Genomic DNA, 22,043 nt, shown 5'->3' with positions numbered 1-22,043 from the left:
CTGGGCGCTATAGGGGGCGCTGTTAATGCGACTTAGTGTGAGCCAATAAGCGGCGAGGCAACGAACACGAAGTCAGCGATTGGGCAGTTTAAAAAGCACCGCCATTACAGTTTTACTGCACAACTTGTACTCGGGCTCGCATCCACAAGGTAGGTGTTTACTTTGATAAACTTTTATAGCTCTTAGTTCCGTGGCGGCAGTAACGACACCTAAAAGTTTGTAAGTAGCTAAGCGATGTTACGGTCGTTTATTGACCCGTGGTTCAACCTTTCGAAGCGTCTTCTAGTACAAAATGTTAAACGCAACATGGTTGCCTCACTCATGCGTATACGTAAATTAGCCAAGCTTAATCGTTTGCTCAGGTCAGAGACAAATTGATATTTGGTTAACTTATTCAGTCATTTACTCAGGAACCATATACACACTGCTGTTGAAATGGCCGAAGACCTCGTCGGTAACTCTGCGGGCAGATATGAATTCGACGCGCCTTCCCACGTCGTTGATTTCAAGCAGTTGGCAAATGAGCCGTGCGACGATGCATGGTTCGGTAAGTAATTCACCATAACCTGTTACTATTGTTTTACAAACCACGGATGCAGGTGGTTAGTTGACAACAGCAAAGTGTGATCGAAAGTGGGTTACGTACGTCCTTGGTTGTATTTGGTATGTGGGTTTATGCTCATCAGCTGTCTTCCAGTAAAATATGACTATTTAGTTAAGTGATCTTTGTCAACATTATAGTTGACAAAATAAACCGGATTACTTAAAGCACTTACGTCAAAGTTGAGGCCCGGGAGCCACTTCTGGAGCGCCAGAGTTTTATTTTTATGTGCCTCACAAAGGCAAATCATGTGCGTCAATTTACATTATTTTGTGCTAAAATCTGTGCAAAAATTTGAAATTGCCATATGCAGTAAATAATGTTGAGAAGCATTTTTGTAGTGATACACCAAAATAACAATTCTTGATCAAAACCAAAATGAGGAACATTGAAAGCAGAAACACTGAAAGTATCAATCAGTCAGACTGTGTTGCATTTTTTATGACAACAAATAAAAACAAAGTGATTTACATTAAATTAGGGCTGTCAAATTAAAGCATTAACTCATGATTAATCACAAAATTACTGCATTATTTGTGTATTAAGTAGACTTTACGGCGATCTGATCGGTGTCGGGCAATAATTGGCATTTTATGCTGATCAGCTTACGTCATTCGCCGATCCGATCAATGACTTCATCAATCTGCTCCGCACAAGACATTTAACTCTGTGTCGCCGTTGTGTATGACTCCAAAAGAAAGTTTATTTTTAGCCTTTTCACGTGTCTTGTGGTGCAGTATTGTAACTATCTGATGGCCAATAAAGTTTTTTTCCCCCAATCATGTCTGTTAAAAATACGTCATTGGTGTGGGACTATTTTGCGGTGTCTCAGAAAAACGACATTTGCAGTCTGTGCACAACAGAAGTACGTTGTGGGGAATGTCATCTAAATGCTTCAACACATTTGATTAGGCACCTGAAGAATGTCTAAGAGGAGCATGCTGCGTTCAAGAAACGCAGCGTGAGAGAGAGAGAAAAAAAAAGAAAAACCAAACGACGCAAACTCTGGACAACGCCTGTCCATATAGCCGGGACAGTGAGAAAGGTGGCGTAAGCATGTCATTAACAGTATTTATTAAAGTAATTTAATTACAGTAAGTTAGCACCCATTATTTCTCTGATCTGACCTAAAGTTAACTAAGTAGCCAATCCTTGAATGCCCCCTAGAGGTCATTGTTTAACTTTTGTTTAAAATGCTGGAGAATAATTTTGAGCTGGGATGGGCTCCAGCAGACCCTATAAGGATAAGCGGTACAGAAAATGGATGCATTCAGTATATACAATAAATGAGCAAGTCATGTAAATGGACACATTTCTCCATCTTTTGATCGGCTTGGTTATGTTTTTAAACGTGCTGATCTGTGATTGGCCCCCAAAATCCTGAATCCTGTAAGCCTAGTATTAACTTGGCCAAATCTTTTTATTTATTTATTTTTTTTAAATTTATTCCCCCCCCCCCCTTTACACACGCTCCTTTCCTTTAATTGTGGATGGGTATCCGAAATACGGTGCAGGTTTCTATAAGGTCAATGATGAGGTCACCGCTTACGCCAGTGCAAAGATTGGTGTGCTCGATGGCAAAAAAAAATTCTAAATTCACCCGATGGTACTTTACATAAAATGGTTATTTGCATATAGTGGAGCGCTGAACTGTCTTTTCATAGAATCACAAAAAGTTTATAATGCCATCTCAAATCAAAATGAGGTATTGTTTGATTTGGCCCATGTGATTAATTGAGATTAATAATCAAAATTCAAAAGTGTGAATAATCAATTTATACAAATTATTCAATTGATAGCCCTAATTAAAGTATGGAAACAAATCAAACTTGACAATTATTAATGCCAATTATTAGTACAATTGCTTTTATGGCTATGACTGCAGAGCTACCAACCTAAAGAAAGTCCCTTCCAGAACAATTCAAGGCTTTAATTAAGCAGTCTTGCATTGCAGTTTGGGAGTTAAAATTTGCATTGTGTGCCTCAAAAAACACATTGAAAAGCAAAACTAATATTTAAACGCTACAAGAACCACGATACATATGAGACTTCTGAGTCTGAACCACCACATAGATGTTGAGTCTTTTAAAATGGAATATTAAATATGACAGGGAAAATAAATTTATTTTAGCATTACACTTCAGCTGGGCCATGTCTCTACAATCAGTTAATTTGCCCGCCGCAATAGATGTATACATTCTGCTTTTCCCAGGTTAACAGAAGCTTTACTGTAACATCCTTTTCAAGTAGTTCCACTCTGCAAAGAGGGGCTGTGTCTGAGAGAGGCCCTTTTTTAATAGCTGAAGTGACAAGCTGCTTAGTTTTGTTGTCAACTCTCTTAGTCAATGACAGCAAGCGTGCAGTTGTTTCTTACTCAGTAAAAGAGTGTTTATATCCATATCACCAAGGTTACTTGTTGCATTCAGTAGACAAAATATGAATACTTCAGTCATTCCAATTTTGAAGCCCGTCTTGTCCAAGTTTGTAGCGAATTACGGTCTCATCTTTTTTTTTTTTTTTGGGGGGGGATGCTTGGATTTTGGTTGAGCGAGTAGATCCATTGTGCAGCCGTGCGAGCAGCTCTTGACAGAAAGTCCACTTGTACAAACTTTTTTTTTTTTTTTTTTTTTTTTTTTTTGTCGCGGGCCATATCAAATTAAATTTCAAATGGCCTTCCTGGTTTGTCAGATGCTGTTTGAGAAAACTACAATTACCTATTGTAGTGTCAAGGAAGTTCACACTGGAAAGTCCACCATGCAGACCGGCTTTGTGTAAATAGGTGACTTATTGATTGGCTTTATTGTTCATGTTAGATGTTAATTGTTCCCTAATAGTAGTAGACATTGTGTTCATCCACCCCACTTATTTTACTGTTCAGTAACTGTTGGTTTATGTATTCAAGCATCGTGAGATTCACTTTGTGAATGGCCTGCCTCGTTATCGTTCACTTGTGCAGTCTAGTGGGAAATGCATGTCATTGCCCTTTGAAGTAAAGAATATAAACATCTAAGCCACTGTGCCTCTAGATTACCTGCACTGCACATGGCATAATTTCACAAACTCACCCTGCCAAAGTGGCTCGTGGCACAGGCAATGTTACTGGCCACTGCTTAAATCCACTGGCATTTGGCTAGTTGGTGTTATAGCATTAGCCTCCCTGGTAAGTTCTATTTGGGGGTGCTGCAGAGGAGGAAAGTTGAATCTTGGACTCAGGAGGAGCAGTGTGGTTTACCTCCTTGCTGTGGAACAGTGGACCATGTCTACACCTTCATCAGGGTCCTTCAGGGTGCATGGGAGTTCACCCAATCAGTCTACATGTGTTTTGTGGACTTGGAAAAGGCATTCGATCGTGTCCCTCGGGGAGTCCTGTGGAGTATGGGGTACTGCACCCCCCGATAAGCGCTGTTCGGTCCCCGTATGATCGGTGTCAGTTTGGTCCGCATTGCCGGCAGGAATTCTATTACGTCTCCACTGAGTTGAACTCCGCCAAGGCTGCCCTTTGTCACAGATTTTGTCCATTACCTTCACAGACAGAATTGGTTGTTGGCTGCACCACAGCTCCAGCCGCTCAACTTCCTGTCAATACGCAGCCTCGTCAGTCTTTGGTGACGCTGATGACTGTGGTCATATGCGAACGTCAGGTGTTTGACAGCCGGGTGCGTTGAGGTGGAGTCGTTCGTGTAGAGAGAGAAGAGCAGTGGAGAGAGGACACAACCTTTGGGCGCCCCAATGCTGGTGGTGCGTGTGGATGAGGTGGAGTCCCCCAGCCTCATCTGCTGTGTCCTGCCTGTCAAGAAGCTGTAAATCCACTGGCAGATGGCAGGCGAGACGCTGAGCTGGAGGAGAGGAGTTCAGGTATGAGGTTGTTGAACGCAGAGCTGAAGTCCACAAACAGGATACTCGCGTAGGTCCCTGTGCCGTCGAGGTGTTCTAGGATGAAGTGCAGTCCCATGTTGACTGAGTCATCTGCAGACCTGTTTGGTCGGTAGGCAAACTGCAGGGGGCCTGTGACGCTCTTGAGGTTGTCCAGCACGAGGCGTTCAAAGGACTTTATGACCACAGATGTCAAGCTGACAGGTCTGTAGTCATTCAAACCTGAGATGGCAGGTTTCTTGGGGACTGGGATTATGGTAGAGCGTTTGAAACAGGGTGGTACTTCACACAGTTCCTGAGATCTATTGAAGAGCTGTGTGAAGACTGGAGCGAGCTGGTCCACACAGACTTTGAGGCAGGATGGAGACACAAGGTCTGTGCCTGCCGCTTTGTTGATCTTTTGTTGTTTGAAGATGCGTCTCCCCCCCCTGTTCGTGGATAGCCAACGAAAGGGGGGGAGTCAGAGGTGTGATGGTGGTGCGGCTGGGTGGGTCTGGGGTGTGAGTGTCCTTTTCAAATCTGCAGTAGGTGTTCAAGTCGTCGGCTAGTTCTTTATTGATCTCAGCTTAGGGGGGTGGTCGCTTGTAATTGGTTAGCGATTGTAATGCATGCCAGGTTGATTTAGTTGTTAGCGGTAAACTTTTTTTCTAACTTTACTGCCTAATTTCTTTGCAACGTTAATTTCTTTAGTCAGCCGGTTTCTAGCACAATTATACAGGGATCTGTCCCCGCTTCGCATTTACGTTTTGCCTGTATGGTATTAAGTGAATTAAGCAGTGATCGGATGAGCCCAGAGCTGCACAAATTTATTGCAGGTTAATTGCACAGACCCGAAGCAAGGTTTTATTATTCAAAATTGGGGGTCTCCCAATCTGATCTTTGAGATCAGAAATCTCCCAGTGAGGCAACAACTAACCAATAGGAGAAGATGAGAGGACAGAAAAGGGCAAGACTGGGTGTAGGAAATGAACAAGTCGGTGCTACTGAGGAGCGGTGCAGTGGCTTTTATAGTTTCTAAACCTGTAAAAACCTGTGAGTTGATATCTTAATATAACGTGTTATTATTAGTGGTCCCAGCACAAGCAATTAAACCCTATAGCGTGTCTATGGAACTTATTAGTGAATGAACATATCACATGCATGTTAGTCAACTGGTGTAAGGAGTTGCTCTGCCAGCACTTTGAGGAAGGGTGGACTCGGCCTCAGTTCACCCGCAAGGCTGGGGGCCCAGCCAGCGAGCCCATCCTGCGGGGGAGCCAGCCAGGAAAGTCCCCCATCCCTACCGAAGTGCCCCGGCCAGTCCCAAAGAGAGTGGCATGGGTACCGGACCATCAGAAGAAAATAGATGGATAAAGTGGATACTATGAATGTTCTCTTCCATCCATCTATTTTTCTATACCCAGGGCTCGAAGTTAACCTTTCAGGGAACACTTGGGGCACAAAGGCAATAAATGGAATACAAATATTTTGGAATATTTTACACCCTGTAGTGGCCAATCATACTTTCAGCCATAGCTCCTTACACAAGCTAATTAGCAGACATTTTGAGTTGTATTTTAAAGTGGATCTTGTACAGTAAGTATTAAAGTAATATTTGTCAGCTTCTTAATCTAAAAGTGGTTAAAATTGACTTGTTTTGTTTTTAGATCGTCAGGCCATTGATTCAACACATCATGCAACTCCTAAACACATAGCTGCTGTGGGCCCAATGAGAATTGCAGTAACAGATGGTTAGTTGTGTGAATGCTAAACATTCAGTTATTGTACAGATTTGATCTTGTATGCTGATTTATATAATTTATGTATACCTGTCTGTTAATGATTGTTTGTGTGATTTTCAGTTTCTACGGTTGCTAACTCCACATCTTTTGACAGCGGTGCTGTTCCAAAGATTAAGGCCAACGATCAACCACGCAGGTGCCTGTGTAATGTGTGTGTGGTTATGGACTTCCACAACTATAGACCTGTGTTTAGATCTTACAGCTGGAATGATGATTTGTGCATGTTACTGTTACAACTGACTCATATTTGTTCTTTTAGAGTTTCAACACACAAGAGGAAAGGTTGTTTACCTTCTCGGCCATCCAAAAAGGCTAAAAAGTAAGTGCTACATTAGGTAGTAATCGAAAGGCAGAACAGGCCGCTATGTTTGACACCTGAAATAACCTGCATGTGTACATAGACATATAGGAGGGGGGGAGGAAAGTACCCTGGTAGCTTGGCTGAAGAGTTCCCCTTGAGTTTTGAGCTGTTGCTTTTTTTATTAGTGTTGTGAGCCAAAATTTTTGTTGTTTGTGTGAAGTTTAAAAAAAAAAAAAAAAAAAAATACAAAAGGTGCCATTAAAGGACTGTAATGGCCTCCTATGTGGCCACAGTTGCCGAGCCACTTTCAGCCCATTATTGAATTGAACAAATGCAAAATGACAACATTCGCTAGTTGCTTACAGTAGGTCAAAACCCACCGCAAGACGATCACATCAATCGCTGACCATATTCTCGGTGTCACTCATTAGGCCACACCTTAAAGCCGCACACATACACTACAGATGTGACTTTTGGGGTTGTCCCAACATTCTTAATAAAGCCTCTATTTTATTACATTCTCTTTTGTTTTTATATAACACTTTGCTATTTCCTTAATAGAAAAGTGTTTCTTTAAAATGGGGGGGGGGGGGGTGCTGCTGCAATGGGTTAATAAAATTTCAGTGGGGAATATCGTTTTGCTGAAAGTAAATTGAGTTACAAGCTTGGTCACGGAATGAGTTAAACACTAAAGTTGAGATCTCTGTACTAGAGAATCTATAAACTCATGGATTGAGCTAATTATTTGCAAAAAGACAAACGTTAATGCAACCAAACAGGAGAAAAAAATGTCTATCTAAATTTGATGCGTCTCATAGAAGAGTCTTGTTAACAAGCTGGACAATGAATGAATGGATTTAAAAAAAAAAAAAAAAAAAAAAAAAAAGCCAAGTATGTGAAATCAGGCTTCAAAATGCTCTCAAATTGAGATATTCTTGCAGATGCTGTGGGTGTGTCTTAAGAGAGCGCTGAAAATGCTTCCTCTCCTGTCACTCAAATACACGTACCACCTTCCTTCTCTCACGGCTCCTTTCCAGTGACTGCGATATCATGCGCTTTCACGGGCTGCAGAGAAGCGGTCTCTGAGCCAGCATGATGTTTACCACTGTATTACATCACCTTTTCTTTTAACATTCAATAAACGTTTTGGAACTGAGGACACTAATTGTTGAAACTTTGTAGGTGGAGTTCTTTCCCATTCTTGCTTGATGTACAGCTTCAGCTGTTCAACAGTCAGAGGTCTCCGTTGTCGTATTTTACGCTTCATTATCCGCCACACATTTTCAATGGGAGACAGATCTGGACTGCAGGCAGGCCAGTCTAGTACCCACACTCTTTTACTACGAAGCCACGTTGTTGTAACATGTGGTTTGGCATTGTCTTGCTGAAATAAGCGGGGGCGTCCATCAAAAAGACGTTGCTTGGATGGCAGCATATGTTTCTCCGAAACATGTACCTTTCAGCATTAATGGTGCCTTCACAGATGTGCAAGTTACTCATGCCATTGGCACTAACACAGCCCCATACAATCACAGATGCTGGCTTTTGAACTTTGCATCCATAACAGTCCGGATGGTTCTTTTCCTCTTTGGCCCGGCGGACACGACGTCCACAATTTCCAAAAACAATTTGAAATGTGGACTCGTCGGACCACAGAACACTTTTCATCAGTCCATCTTAGATGAGATCGGGCCCAGAGAAGCCGGTGTCGTTTCTGGGTGTTGTTGATAAATGGCTTTTGCTTTGCATAGTAGAGTTTTAAGTTGCACTTACGGACTTCTTTTTACTGACATTGGTTTTCTGAAGTGTTTGTGAGCCCATGTGGTAATAACCTTTACACATTGTCGGTTTTTGATGCAGTGCCGCCTGAGGGATTGAAGGTGACGGGCATTCAATGTTGGTTTTCGGCCTTGTCGCTTACATGCATTGATTTCTCCAGATTCTCTGAACCTTTTGATAATGATATGGACCGTAGATGATGAAATCCCTAAATTCCTTGCAATTGTACATTGAACAAGTGTGTGGAAAAAAAAAAAAAAAAAAGTCAGTTTAAGGACAACAAGATTAACCTCGCCCCATCTTTGCCTGTGAATGACTGAGCAATTCAGGAAAGCTCCTTTCTTGGCACCCACCTGTTCACCTGTGGGATGTTCCAAACAGGTGTTTGATGAGTATTCCTCAACTTTGTCTTTTTTGCCACCTGTCCCAGCTTTTTTTGGAACGTGTTGCAGCCATAAAATTCTAAGTTAATGATTATTTGCTAAAAACTATAGTTTATCAGTTTGTACATTAAATGTCTTTGTAGTGTATTCAATTAAATATAGGTTGAACATTATTTGCTAATCATTGTATTCTGTTTTTATTTGTTTAACACAATGTCCCAACTTCATTGGGGTTGTATGATGATTTTGTTATGGAACGCGTGGTTCTTTTGTACTACGGTAAAGAAGAAAGTCACAGAAACTCAATATACTGTACTTTGTGGGGAACATTTTGACATCTTTTAGGACCCTAATGGGTCCCACCACAACCAGCTCCCTCCCCATGATTCCAGCCCAAAACGCAACTCTACAACATTTACTTGCTGACGTTGCAGCCTTGTTGGGACATGGTGGCTATCCACCAATCATCTACTCCTCCAGCCATCTGAACCTTTCAGAGTTGCATGGTGCCGCTCATCAGTTAATCTCCTATTGCAAAGAATACCTCCATCATTGCTTGCTATTGGCATAAACTGAGAGTAACTGGTGGTGTGGCCTCTATCCTTCTCTGACCTAAACACTGTTGAGAACCTTTTGGAGCATCCTCATGCAAAAGGTCGTTGAGCCTTTGAGGCTGTTCACATCCAAACAGCAGCTCTTGGAGGCTATTCTGACATCATTTCAAAGAAATTAAAGATGAAACTGTCAAAAATTCACCTTTCGTGGGTGTAAGAAAATTATGCTGACATTGGCATTGACCATTTAGGTAAATAGGAGAAATATGAGCATAATTTGAAACGGTTTATAGATGTAAGTATACATTTAACTTTTCTATTTGACAAATGGAGATTTGTGCTGGTTTTACATGGCTATAGTTTTGTAACAAAAACAATTTTATATTTTAAACTAGGCTACAGCTCTTAGCTGTGAGAGAATGTCTTTATTTATTTTTCATGATTTTTGGAGCCTCTTACTTGATGCCTTTTTTTATTTTTATTTTATTTTTTTAAAATCTCTTCTCCCCCCCATTAAAATTTTGCAGACTTAAGACTCTTGTGTGGTGTCTGAGTTACAGGACTTTTTTCTTTTTTTTTTTTTTTTTTTTTTTTTTTTTTTCTCCCCCTCTTCACTTTACAGGGCCTTTAACTCTAATTGTGCTGAGGACAAAGAGGAGACCAGCAGAGACGTTAACAATGAAGAACAGTATTGTGTCGGCGAACCCAAATTGACTTCAGCTGACAGTCTCCGCAATGAAGAACCCTCCAGATCAGTAAGTAGTTGATGCAAACACCATAACATTTGTCTTTTGTAAATGCTGTCATGGGCATTCTTTTAGAGTTTGTCTAAGTCAAAGGTCATTTTTCAGTTGTTCTGGTGATTCAGGCATTTCATGGCGTGTACAGTGCCAACTGTGCTTGTAGTGAACGCATTTTACTATAAAGATGGTTCTTGTGCAAGTATGGAATTTTGATTTCATACATTTCCATGTCTGGAAAAGGATGGAAAATGGATACTATTGTATGGAACAATATTCATGTTTCCAAGACTGTTACAACAGCTCTGTTTACTTAAAAAAACAAAAGTATATATAAATATACAGTGGGTACGGAAAGTATTCAGACCCCCTTAAAGTTTTTACCGTTTTATTGCAGCTATTTGCTAAAATCATTTAAGTTCATTTTTTTCCCCTCATTTATCTACACACAGCACCCCATATTGACAGAAAAAAATGTAATTGTTGAAATTTTTGCATTTATTAAAGAAAAACTGAACTATCAAACAGTATTCAGATCATTTGCTGGTTTCACTTGGATATTAACTCGTTTCATTTCTTATCAGCCTTGAGATGGTTCTACACCTTCATTGGAGTCAGCTGTGTTTGATTATACTTGATTAGGAAAGCCACACACCTGTGTAAGACCTTACAGCTCACTGCATGTCACAGCACTGGGGGGGTCTGAATACTTTCCGTACCCACTGTATATATACAGTTCTGTGAAAAGGTATTGGCCCCCCCCTTCCTCAAATTCTTATTTTTGCATAGTTTCCGCACTTTGTTTAAAACCGTCAATCAATTGTAAATACCAGACAAATATAACCCAACTGAACTTAAAATGCTGTTTTTAAATCATTTAAGGAAAAAAACTATTCAGTTATCTGGCCCTCTTCCCATGGGCTCACCACCTGTGGGAGGGGCCATATGGGTCGGTTGCAGTTTGAGGTGGGCGGTGGCCGAATGCGGGGACCTTGGCGATCTGATCCCCGGCTACAGAAGCTGGCTCTAAGGACGTGGGATGTCACCTCTCTGGCAGGGAAGGAGCCCGAGCTGGTGTGTGAGGTCGAGAAGTTCCGACTAGATATAGTCGGACTCGCCTCCACACACAGCTTGGGCTCTGGTACCAGTCCTCTCGAGAGGGGTTGGACTCACTTCCACTCTGGAGTTGCCCGCGGTGAGAGGCGCCGAGCAGGTGTGGGTATACTTATTGCCCCCCCCCGGCTCGGCGCCTGTACGTTGGGGTTCACCCCAGTGGACGAGAGGGTAGCCTCCCTCCGCCTTCGGGTGGGGGGGACGGGTCCTGACTGTTGTTTGTGCCTATGCACCAAACACCAGTTCAGAGTAACCACCCTTTTTGGAGTCCTTGGAGGGGGTGCTGGAGAGTGCTCCCACTGGGGACTCCATTGTTCTGTTGGGGGGACTTCAATGCTCACGTGGGCAATGACAGTGAGACCTGGAAGGGTGTGATTGGGAGGAACGGTCCCCCCCGATCAGAACCCGAGCGGTGTTCTGTTATTGGACGTCTGTGCTCGTCACGGATTGTCCATAACGAACACCATGTTCAAGCATAAGGGTGTCCACACGTGCACTTGGCACCAGGACACCCTAGGTCGCAGTTCGATGTTCGACTTTGTGGTCGTGTCATCGGACTTGCGGCCGCATGTCTTGGACACTCGGGTGAAGAGAGGGGCGGAGCTGTCAACTGATCACCACCTGGTGGTGAGTTGGCTCCGATGCTGGGGGAAGATGCCGGTCCGACGTGGCAGGCCCAAACGTATTGTGAGGGTCTGCTGGGAACGTCTAGCAGAATCCCCTGTCAGAAGGAGTTTCAACTCCCACCTCCGACAGAACTTTGCTCATGTTCCGGGGGAGGCGGGGGACATCGAGTCAGAGTGGACCATGTTCCGCGCCTCTATTGGTGAGGCGGCCGACCGAAGCTGTGGCCATAAGGTGGTCGGTGCCTGTCGTGGCGGCAATCCCCGAACACGTTGGTGGACACAAACGGTGAGGGATGCCATCAAGCTGAAGGAGTCCGGTCGGGCCTTTTTGGCCTGTGGGACTCCTGAGGCAGCTGATGGGTACCGGCTGGCCAAGCGGAATGCAGCTTTGGTGGTCGCTGAAGCAAAAACTCGGGCATGGGAGGAGTTTGGTGAGGCCATGGAGAAAGACTTCCGGACGGCTTCGAGGAAATTCTGGTCCACCATCCGACGTCTCAGGAGAGGAAAGCAGTGCACCACCAACACTGTGTATAGTGGGGATGGGGCGCTGCTGACCTCGACTCGGGACGTTGTGAGTCGGTGGGGAGAATACTTCGAAGACCTCCTCAATTCCACCGACATGCCTTCCCATGAGGAAGCAGAGTGTGGGTTCTGAGGCAGGCTCTCCTATCTCTGGGTTTGAGGTCACCGAGGTAGTTAAAAAGCTCCTTGGTGGCAGGGCCCTGGGGGTGGATGAGATTCGCCCGGAGTTCCTAAAGGCTCTGGATGTTGTGGGGCTGTCCTGGTTGACACGCCTCTGCAACATCGCATGGACATCGGGGACAGTCCCTCTGGATTGGCAGACTGGGGTGGTGGTCCCCCTTTTTAAGAAGGGGGACCGGAGGGTGTGTTCCAACTACAGGGGGATCACACTGCTCAGCCTCCCTGGTAAGGTCTATTCAGGGGTGCTGGAGAGGAGGGTCCGTCGGGAAGTCGAATCTCAGATTCAGGAGGAGCAGTGTGGTTTTAGTCCTGGCTGTGGAACAGTGCACCAGCTGTTATGTGAGAACAGTGGACCAGACTGATGTGAGTGTGGAATGAGGATGTGCAGTGACAATGTGAGAGCTGAGAATTTATGTGACCGCTAAGTAATCCCAATTATGCACCAATTTGTACCTGGGAAACAGGATGTTGTACTCTCGTTGCATGGAACAGAATTTGGAAAACCAGGTCGCGCTTCCCCGTGGATGGGCCGGGGTGCCGCACAGGTGGATTTGACGAAAAGAAAACAAAGGAGTTCAAGGGTGGGCTGGACTGAGCATTTGGGGTGGCGCTGGTCTGCCCTGAGCTCCGCAATCCCTTCCTGACTGATTTTTATCCGTAAACTGCCGCACATACACACACACACACGTGTAGTTTCGGGGCACGGGCAGAGTGCTTCTGCAGTCAGCGCTTGTTGGCGTGGCGAGGAAGGTTCAGTGCGTATCCGCCACCTCGTGGTGAAAGGTGGGGCTCCCTGGCGGTGCGCCAGTGTCTTCGCCAGACGGGAGATAACAGAGCGCAGAACAACAAAAGCTCTAGCTTTTTATACCAAGGAGCAAAGAGGGCTGACCTCAAGGGTTTCTAGTGGGAGGAGAGACCATGCCTCTGATTTTTTAAAATTAATTCTAGAATTTTCCTGTGGTTTTCATACGAGTGGAATAGAAAATTAATTATTGGATCTCAGATGAAGAAATCTGTTCCCAGCTTTTGCATTGTCACGCACATACCCTGCTTAATCTACGCAATGTGTTTCAGCGTTGTGGTGGTTAAGAGCACTTATTTGTGATTTAACATTTGTTGTGTGAGGTAAAACATCTCATCTGATTAAGTTGACAAACTGATTTAACCAGCAGACCTGTGAGGAAACAGTCATTGAGGGCATTGGTGTCATCTGCACTAGGAGCTTTCATGCAAAGTTTGTAAAATATAAAAACAGACATTTAAATTTTGTGAAAACTGGGCACAGTTTGCGTCTTGCAGTAACTCTCCACCGCCAGTCGGTGTCACCCGTGTTCCAGTAATTGTCCTAGAGCACTCTGCCACTTTTGATGAGAAAATAACAACTGGTCCATTGAACTTTATTTGAGTTCCTTGTCACTTTTGGGAAGAGGTTCTCCCAACCTTTTGGTTGGCATCTGTTTTGCACAACAAAGGGTCTTTGAATGGAAATTCACATTTCTAGGGGAGCTATAAATTAGTTTAAGGTCTGAGTGACACAAATCGGCTTTCCTGTGACCGTCTGGCTCAGCGGGGCAGCAGGGAGGAATGCAGAGTTTATCAGTTGTGGGGGTTGCTGTTGGCACCTTGTTCCGTCCGGGCGTACTCTCTAGCGATGGCATGGGTAACTTGCACATCTGTGAAGGCACTAAATGCGGAAAGGTACATGGTTTTGGAGCAATGTTTCTCGTGTCTCCTTGCTCTGCCCCTAGCTGTCATTGTATCAAAGTGTTGAAATACTAGCATAGGCTTGTGATTGTTCAAGGTCAAAGTCTTGGGACATCCTCAACACATCTCATAAGCTTGCATCTGCTTTGTTAGACACATGTGCTAGGTGGTTGCAGTGTGGCCAGACCTGGGAAGCCTCTAGCAAGTAACAAGAGAGAGGTGATCAAAGACCCCTATGTGCCAGTTGCCGAGCATATAATGCAGATACAGAAGCGAACCCCTCAACGCTTCCGTCAGTTGAGTCTGCAGGAAAGAGCCAAAGGTGTGGCGGTTTATGTTTGTATTTCTTGAGTGGTTATGTGACACAAACTCGCATGGATGTTTAAAATGCTTTTAACAGGTCCGCCCAAAGCAAAGGCCCAGCGATTGCGACTCACTCGGCCTCAATCCCCGAAGTTTGCAACAAGACTGAGGAGCCGACCTACCACAGTTAAAAGCACCGCACAACTGGAGGCCGAAAATGAGGAGGTTGAACTTAAAAAGTAAGATCTAAATTATATGCTTGCTTCCATACCATCTGAGCTTTCAAGTACAGGAACGCCTCGAGTTACGACGTACTCCATCTACGATGTTTCGACTATACGACGCCCGTGCCATGTCCTCCATTTTGTCCCAGCAACATAGTGTTTCTGCTTAGCTAGTGCATAGTGCTTGTCTGCGTTTGTGCGCCGGGAGTATCTTTTGCCTTTTTCGCCCCCCCCCCCCCTTTTTTTCCACTCTCAGCAGTAATGGTAAGTACAGCAGCTAATTTTTTTTATTTTAATGTATTTTAGCTTCTTTATACGAAGTGTTAACCTTTCCTGCTACGGTCACCTGACCGTGGTCGGGAGACTCCTTCTCTAAGGCCAAGATTGTCCTCCTCAGGGTTAACGCCCTTGTCTCCTTGCACAGCTGAGCTGGGTGGGTCTCTCATTGTCATTCTTTTGTTTTATGGTTGGTTTAAGTAAAGTCCAACTGGTAGTGACAATGCCTGAGGCCTCTTTTTGAAGGATATTTACTAATTATATCAGCCAAAGGGCTGCCTGTTAAGTGAGTGGAGCCTCACTTAACAGGCAGTTTTGGCTCGCAAGTCAAAGCAAAAACTCGGCCAGTCGACAGCTCGTATCTCAATAGTAGTACGTCAAGTCACTCTTATCTCGAGGTACCACTGTAATTGTTGGTCCTCTCCAGTCTGCTGAAAGCCACACCCCTCACTGATGTGCGTGAGTCTCAAACATGGCCATTGTAATCGCGTGCAGTTAAGTGTGCAAGTTGTGACAGAGATCACTGTCCAGCTTCAACAAAAGTGTGCTACCAATACTAAGATGGCATTAGCACTGTCAACAAGCCACCATTTTCTTTATTGTTACTAGAACACAAAATTGGATTTACTGTAATGCCCTCACATGAGTGAACGGAGAGCCACAGTCGCCGCCGTACTTCTCAGCCATTTGAGTGCCGGGAGCAGTAAAAACACAATCGGCACACTCGCAGCTGCTGCTACCAGCCGCTGCTCATGCTCAGACACTCGGGTGGAACGGGATCAAGCTAGGCTGTGCTGATGTCATTCCCCAATCGTTCAGCGTGCTCCCCTCCCAATACATGACACGGTCACAGCGTGATTTCGAACCCTGGTGTGGTTGACTGCACATGAAGTGTCACCGTAGCATAACCCAGAACACAATGCAGAGGCACAAAATAAATAATACACTCACTTGCCGATACAACCCCACCAGGCCCTGCCTTTTATTTGTTTATTTCTGAAATGTTTTTAAGTGTGACTTTAAATTAAGTTTAAATGTGTTCAAAGGGGTACATTTATTTAGAACGAAAGTCTCTTTTGGGGTGGGGCTGGTTGTATATATTCCCCATGATGAATAGGGGTTTTGCTGTAATGTCAATTTACTGCTTTTAAACAGGTCAAATTTCAAGGCCCAAGAGCTGAACAAAAAAATTCTCGAGAGAGGAGCGAGTCTGAAGAAGCCAGTGGTGAAGGAGCCCACTGCACAAGAGGCTTTCACAATGCACATTGAAAAGAGACTCCAGGATAGGCAGGCAACTAAACCCCAAGATGAGCCACAGCCCACTTTCAAAGCTCAAGAACTGCCCAAGAAGATCCTGGATGGAGTTGTGGTGAGTTCAAATTCTTCAGAAAAGCGTTGATTGTTTCAGGTGGGATTAACTGGACTTTCTTGTCAACAGGGAGTGCCAGAAAAGAGAGTGAAGCAGCCAACTGTGGCACACTCGCCAGCCTTCAGCCTTCCCAAGAAAGTTCGTATTGATGTAACCACTGAAGAAGTAAGGACCATTTGTTGAGTGGAATTCCTTCCCCATCCTGCATGGAATAACGTTGAACCCTCTTTTCAGGTGAAACCTCTCTCCTCAATCAAGCATACTCCAGTTCCTCAGTTTGGCACACCATTTCAGCCTATGCTTCAGGATAAGCGACACACAGAGGTGTGTCCTTTCTCGTTTGAGCAGAGGGAGCAAGAGAAGAGGAAACTTAAGGACATCCAGGAACGAAAGGAAAAGGAGGAGGTGGTTGAATGGATTGGCCTTTGGCCCTCCAATTGCATACGCTTATTCCTAGGAATAACTCAAAAATAATAACAAATGTCCCCCCCTCCAGGTTCCAGCATTCAAGGCTCAGCTGCTGCCACACTTTGACAGGGTCCATCTCCCTGTAAAGAAAAAGGTTGAACCCACAAAGCCTGAGCCCTTCAGACTTCTGGTTGATGAACGCGGCACAGTCAAGAGTGACCGCTTAGAGCAAATGGTACACATTAGGATATGTAATACACACTCTGTAAAACCACACATGGTTCTTTTTAATCCCTTTGAAAGGCCCCACAACCATGCACCCAGTTAATACTGAAATCATCTTTTCTGTTAAATAGATGAATATTAAACGCTGGAGAAGCTACAACGTGGGGGAATCCAGCGTCTGACATTACGGCATATCCACATTGAACAGCTGTTGGTGCAGGCTATTTTATTGCGTCCCCCGACTGCCGAGCCGCGGAGGCAAAAGTTCTTTGTGTCAATGCATTATAAGTCACTGATCGCCTCCATGGTAGCAAATAAGCTACACTTCTTACAAGTGTCACGGAGAGGATGAGTGGATAAGCAAAGATGATGTCAAAGGCATGCTAATTGCTAAATTGTTACATGCAGTTGCAAAATAAGTGATTTGGTGGTACAGTACGCTTGCCGCATTGATCTGGCTGGGGTTGAGTTTTCGTGGAGAGTGACCAACTTTCAACAACAAAATAACAGGACAATTAATGTGTTTGGAGATATAAATATAAAATAATACACATCCACACAGGACGCTGGGTCTCAACCGGAAATGAATTAGTTCGTCACTTCACAACATGGGCAGGTTAAAAGTATATTATTATTAATAAATATTTCTAATATTACCTTTTATTAAGACCATAATTTGAAAATTTGCATCGTCTCAGCACCAATTGATGACATAGGAAATATGTTATAGAAATAGCATGCAAGAGATGACGTGCAAGAAATACATTGCACAAAATAGAAACCAAAACTTTTGTCTGTACATAAACTATCCAATTCAGTCTATCAGCAGTGTTACTGGCAAAATAGAGTGCAGTTTAAATTTTGATATTTGAGATCTGATTAAGCTGCTTTAATGAACTTTTGTTTCCAGGGTTGAAAACCGAATTGGCAAAATGCAACTTAATCCATAGACACCTATATTTTTGATGTAGGAACATCGAAATCTCATATGCTGGTAATTTGACTATAGCTGCAACAGCGGCCGCCATTACAAGATGCAATAAAAACATTAAAACAACACATTTCGGATCCATAATTTCTTAACAATTGTCTGTCGCAATGTAATGTTCATGACAAACCTTTAGAGATTCGGACAAATTGTTCTGGAAGTGCGACCAGTTCAGGGTGTACCCTGCCTTTCGCCCGAAGATGCCTGGGATAGGCTCCAGTGCGCCCGTGACCCTAGTGTGGAGAAGCGCTACAGAAAATGGATGGATGATGTATGTTCTGGAAGTGAATTTTTATAGGTTGGCAGCTTTGGGGATGGGAATTCTCCCTAACTGACCAAAAGTGAGTCAGCAATGTAGTAAACTCAATGTTTGCCTCCATTGCTTCATCAGACAAAGAACAGTTCTTAGCCCATATCTAATTTCTACCAACATTTTGGGAATGCATTCCTGTGTTATTGGAGTACTGAAATGGATTTTTATTTGATTTTTTTTACCCCCACCCCCTCACTTTGGGGATAGATGAAAGAGGAGCACAAAAAAATGAAGGAGGTGGCAACATTCAAAGCCAGGCCGAACAAAGTCACCCAAAATCAACCTTTCCAGCCGAAAAAGGAAGAAAGGGCTGCAGTGGGTAAGACGTTTGGCGTTTGTGAGTCTGCACTTGCATGTACCTGTAGATTAAGTGATGCTTTACCAGCATACCTTCTTAATGACTTTCTTCTCCAGTTGTGGAGTCCTTTGAGCTGGCAACTGAGCGGCGTGCCAGAATCCGCGATGCGTTTCAGCAGCAACTTTGTGAGAAGGAGGCCGCCTTAGCACTCAGGGAGGAGCAACTTCGGCGGGAGCAGGAGGAGAAGGAGAAATTGGACATCGCTGAACTTCGGCACCAACAAGTGCGTGTAAAATCAATTTACCCGTCCTTTTTCCATACCACATTCCTGTTTGGGGGTTACGGGAAAGATGGCGATAATCCCAGCTGCCTCAGAATCGGGGGGTATAAACTATATCAGGGGTGTCAGTCAATTGCACCAGAGTCGGCAAAACTCAAAGCGCACTTCGTCACCGGCTGAACCGGAAAAGCATTTTTGAGCAGAAACTAAACTCATTTTTTAAAATAGAGGTGACAGGGTATATTGTTCCAAACTAAATCAACTTAAAATTAAAGTAACTTAGAATGTTGCTCTGCATACAAATGTCAAAATTAGACAAAGCTTAGTGTTTACAGTGGCATCAGTGTATACTATTATGAAGTCTGATACACTGAGAAAACCACGACTATAGGGTTTGTCCTATCATCCTAATGCTAGAAAAGTCCAGATATCCCTGATGAGCCATCCCATTCCTGATCCAAAGGGCTGTATATGATGTCGGTCCACCCTTTTCTGCTATAACAGCTTCATCTGTTCTGGGAAGGCTGTTCACAAGGTTTAGGAGTGTGTTTATGGGAGTTTTTGACCATTTTTCAAGAAGCACATTTGTGAGGTCTCACACAGATGTTGGATGAGAAGGCCTGGCTCTCAGTCTCTGCTCTAATCTAGCCCCAAGGTGTTCTATTGGGTTTCGGTCAGGACTCGGTGCAGGCCAGTCAAGTTCATCCATACCAAATTCTCTCATCCATGTCTTCGTCCTTGTTTTGTGCACTGGTGAAAAGGAAGGAAGGTGGTATATGTTTGATTGGCAGGAGAGGTGCGATTTTCTGAGTTCTCAGCGACAAGCCCAGCTGTCGTCATAGGCTGTTTCATACTCCTTGAATGGCGGCTGCTAGATCCATTCCACACACGGATGTAAGTTATTACTTTGCGGCGGACTAATGTGCGAGCGCATCGGCCTGAGGTTCTTTCTGCCAGTGCGCTCGCGACCTGCTTTGGATAAGTCACAGGAGTTGACGAGACCAGAAGAACACTTTCGCCGCTTCTGCTGTTAAGAACTAACGGTACTTTTACTCCGTTACAATGATCTAAATGTTGCTTGCTACTTTTATTTATCAGTTGTTGCTTATTTATCAACTATTTTGTGCGTGAGAATACGCCTTCCACATTGGGTGCCGTTTGCTCCAATTCAATTTAAGCGCTAGTGACGTTTTAGTCTAGTTCACCAATCAAACGACAGTCACATGACCTCACACATCTTCTATTGGGCTTCCCGGGCATCGGTATTAACACTAGATAAGCCAGCCCGGCTGACCGTCGTGCCTGCATGGCCACCATGTTGGGAAGGTCGTCGTTACCATGAAGGCAACGGCGAGCTACTCGTTTACATTTAGACGAGCAAAAACAACTTTCATGTATTGTATTTGTCTGTACAGTCTTCCCAAATGTGGATATTTCACACCACTTATAACTTGATAAAACATCTTACAGTAAATTGCAGATGTAGGTTTGGCTGTGTATACACGCACGTGCGCACACACGGCATTATCAGAATTTGAGCATTCACCATTTAATTTTTTTTTGTTCATGCTGTTTAAAAAAATAAAATAAAAATACAAATAATAAATAAATCTGAAGTTACTATTTACGCAGTATTTGAGTAATTATTTAACTGTGTACTTTTTACTCAAGTAATTTTTTGGACTGCTTTTCACTTTTACTTGAGTCACATTATTGTCAAGTAACAGTACTCTTACTTGAATACAATATTTGGCTACTCTACCCACCTCTGGAGCAGACCTCAATTGCTACTATTACGTTTTTGCTCATCAGGTCAGCCAGTGTCGTATTTGTTGCACTGGTCTTTTATACATTTACGTTAAAGGTGTTGCGGGTAGTGGCTCTGGTTGTGGTCCCAGCGGCACCGCGAAGCACGCGTAACATCGGCGACGAGAGTTGATCCGCTAGTGCAGCTTGTATTAATTAGGAAACGCGCCTACAATTCATTAGTTTACGGCTGTTAATGTTAAATGTGACGGAGCGATGTTAGGGATTATGTCACAACTAACTTCAAATTCAGAAATGGCCAATAAAAACTGAAAAATACTGTAGTTAGTATTTTCCTGGAGGATGCATTTGGGATTATCCTTTGAGGGTGGTTATGCTGAAAAATGAATTGAACAATGATTTTAGTCAATTATTTTCCAGAATGAGTGCTTAAAGAGGATGCTTTTCATGAGCGAGATGGGCCTGGCTCAAATTGGAGGCCAAAACAAAACAATGAAATGAGGCAAATTTAATTTTAATCTTAAATTTGTACATAAACATGTTCTTGAGCGGTGTAAATGTTTTTCTGCTTGAAGAAAATGGTTTATTCCAAATCAAAAACATTCTCTGCGCAGGCCTGGGGGATCCCCCCCCAGACCTCCCCTACAATGTTTTATGTTTTTGTCACCCTTTTCATGCCTTTTGGTGTTTGCATGTCTGACTGTTTTTTTGGACCAACTGAAAACCTTTGTCAAATGTATTAATTTGAATTGGAGGTGAAAGCAACTATCAATTTAATCAACTATTCTAATTAAAATTCAGAATAGAGGTACTTTATAACTTTTAGAGACCTTGTTTAACTTAAAGCCTTTTTTTATATATCGATTCCCACCACTTAAGCGAGGGTTAAAGTGAGAGAGCTGGTGCCATGTCGCTCTGATGTCCTGTTTGTCCTTGCAGGTCCACAAAGCACAACCCATTCGCAACTACAAGACTTTGGAGGTGAAGAAGAGTGATGTTGCACTCACCATCCCCAAGTCTCCAAACCTTTCTGACCGCTTCCGTCTCTAATCATGCCTATAGTTTTTTTTCTTTATGTAATGTTCACTCTTGTCGAAATAAAGTTCGTTTTCCTAGTGACTGCTAGATAAGTTCTTCTTTAAAGTTAAATTTACTTCTTAAATATATTTACTGCAAACATTTCCTGGTGTTTAAATGCCATTTGTCCCACAAATGACAACATGGCACTTGCATGTTGGCTTATTTAAATGTGAACAGAACCGTCAATGTTAAACCATGTACAGTGTACGGGATTTGTATTACTGTATGATGTAGCCACACTTGGCAAATGCTTAAGTCTATTTCATAGTATCTTGCCTTTTAAAGTTGAACAGCCATCTGTCCTAATGTGCTATATAAAAGTCTGTTTTATAACGTTACCCCCCTGCTGTGTGCA

General features: G+C 43.5%; 1 protein-coding gene across 1 annotated transcript; it reads left to right on the top strand.

The window, feature by feature from the left end:
• Window positions 1-14: 14 nt before the first annotated feature.
• On the top strand, window positions 15-22,026 carry tpx2 (TPX2 microtubule nucleation factor). The gene is made up of 15 exons (XM_061792338.1): window positions 15-149; window positions 411-547; window positions 6,121-6,204; window positions 6,316-6,391; window positions 6,515-6,574; window positions 9,895-10,027; window positions 14,311-14,479; window positions 14,558-14,699; window positions 16,116-16,329; window positions 16,399-16,494; window positions 16,564-16,734; window positions 16,826-16,972; window positions 18,471-18,582; window positions 18,678-18,844; window positions 21,548-22,026. The coding sequence occupies exons 2-15, from the start codon at window positions 436-438 to the stop codon at window positions 21,656-21,658; spliced, it is 1,794 nt and encodes a 597-aa protein (XP_061648322.1). The 5' UTR covers window positions 15-149; window positions 411-435; the 3' UTR covers window positions 21,659-22,026.
• The last annotated feature ends 17 nt before the right edge of the window (window positions 22,027-22,043 follow it).

The sequence above is a fragment of the Phyllopteryx taeniolatus genome, chromosome 1 (assembly GCF_024500385.1).
Source record: "Phyllopteryx taeniolatus isolate TA_2022b chromosome 1, UOR_Ptae_1.2, whole genome shotgun sequence".
NCBI lineage: Eukaryota > Metazoa > Chordata > Actinopteri > Syngnathiformes > Syngnathidae > Phyllopteryx > Phyllopteryx taeniolatus.
Note: the sequence above shows the minus strand (reverse complement) of the source record. Positions and strands in the feature narration are given on the sequence as shown.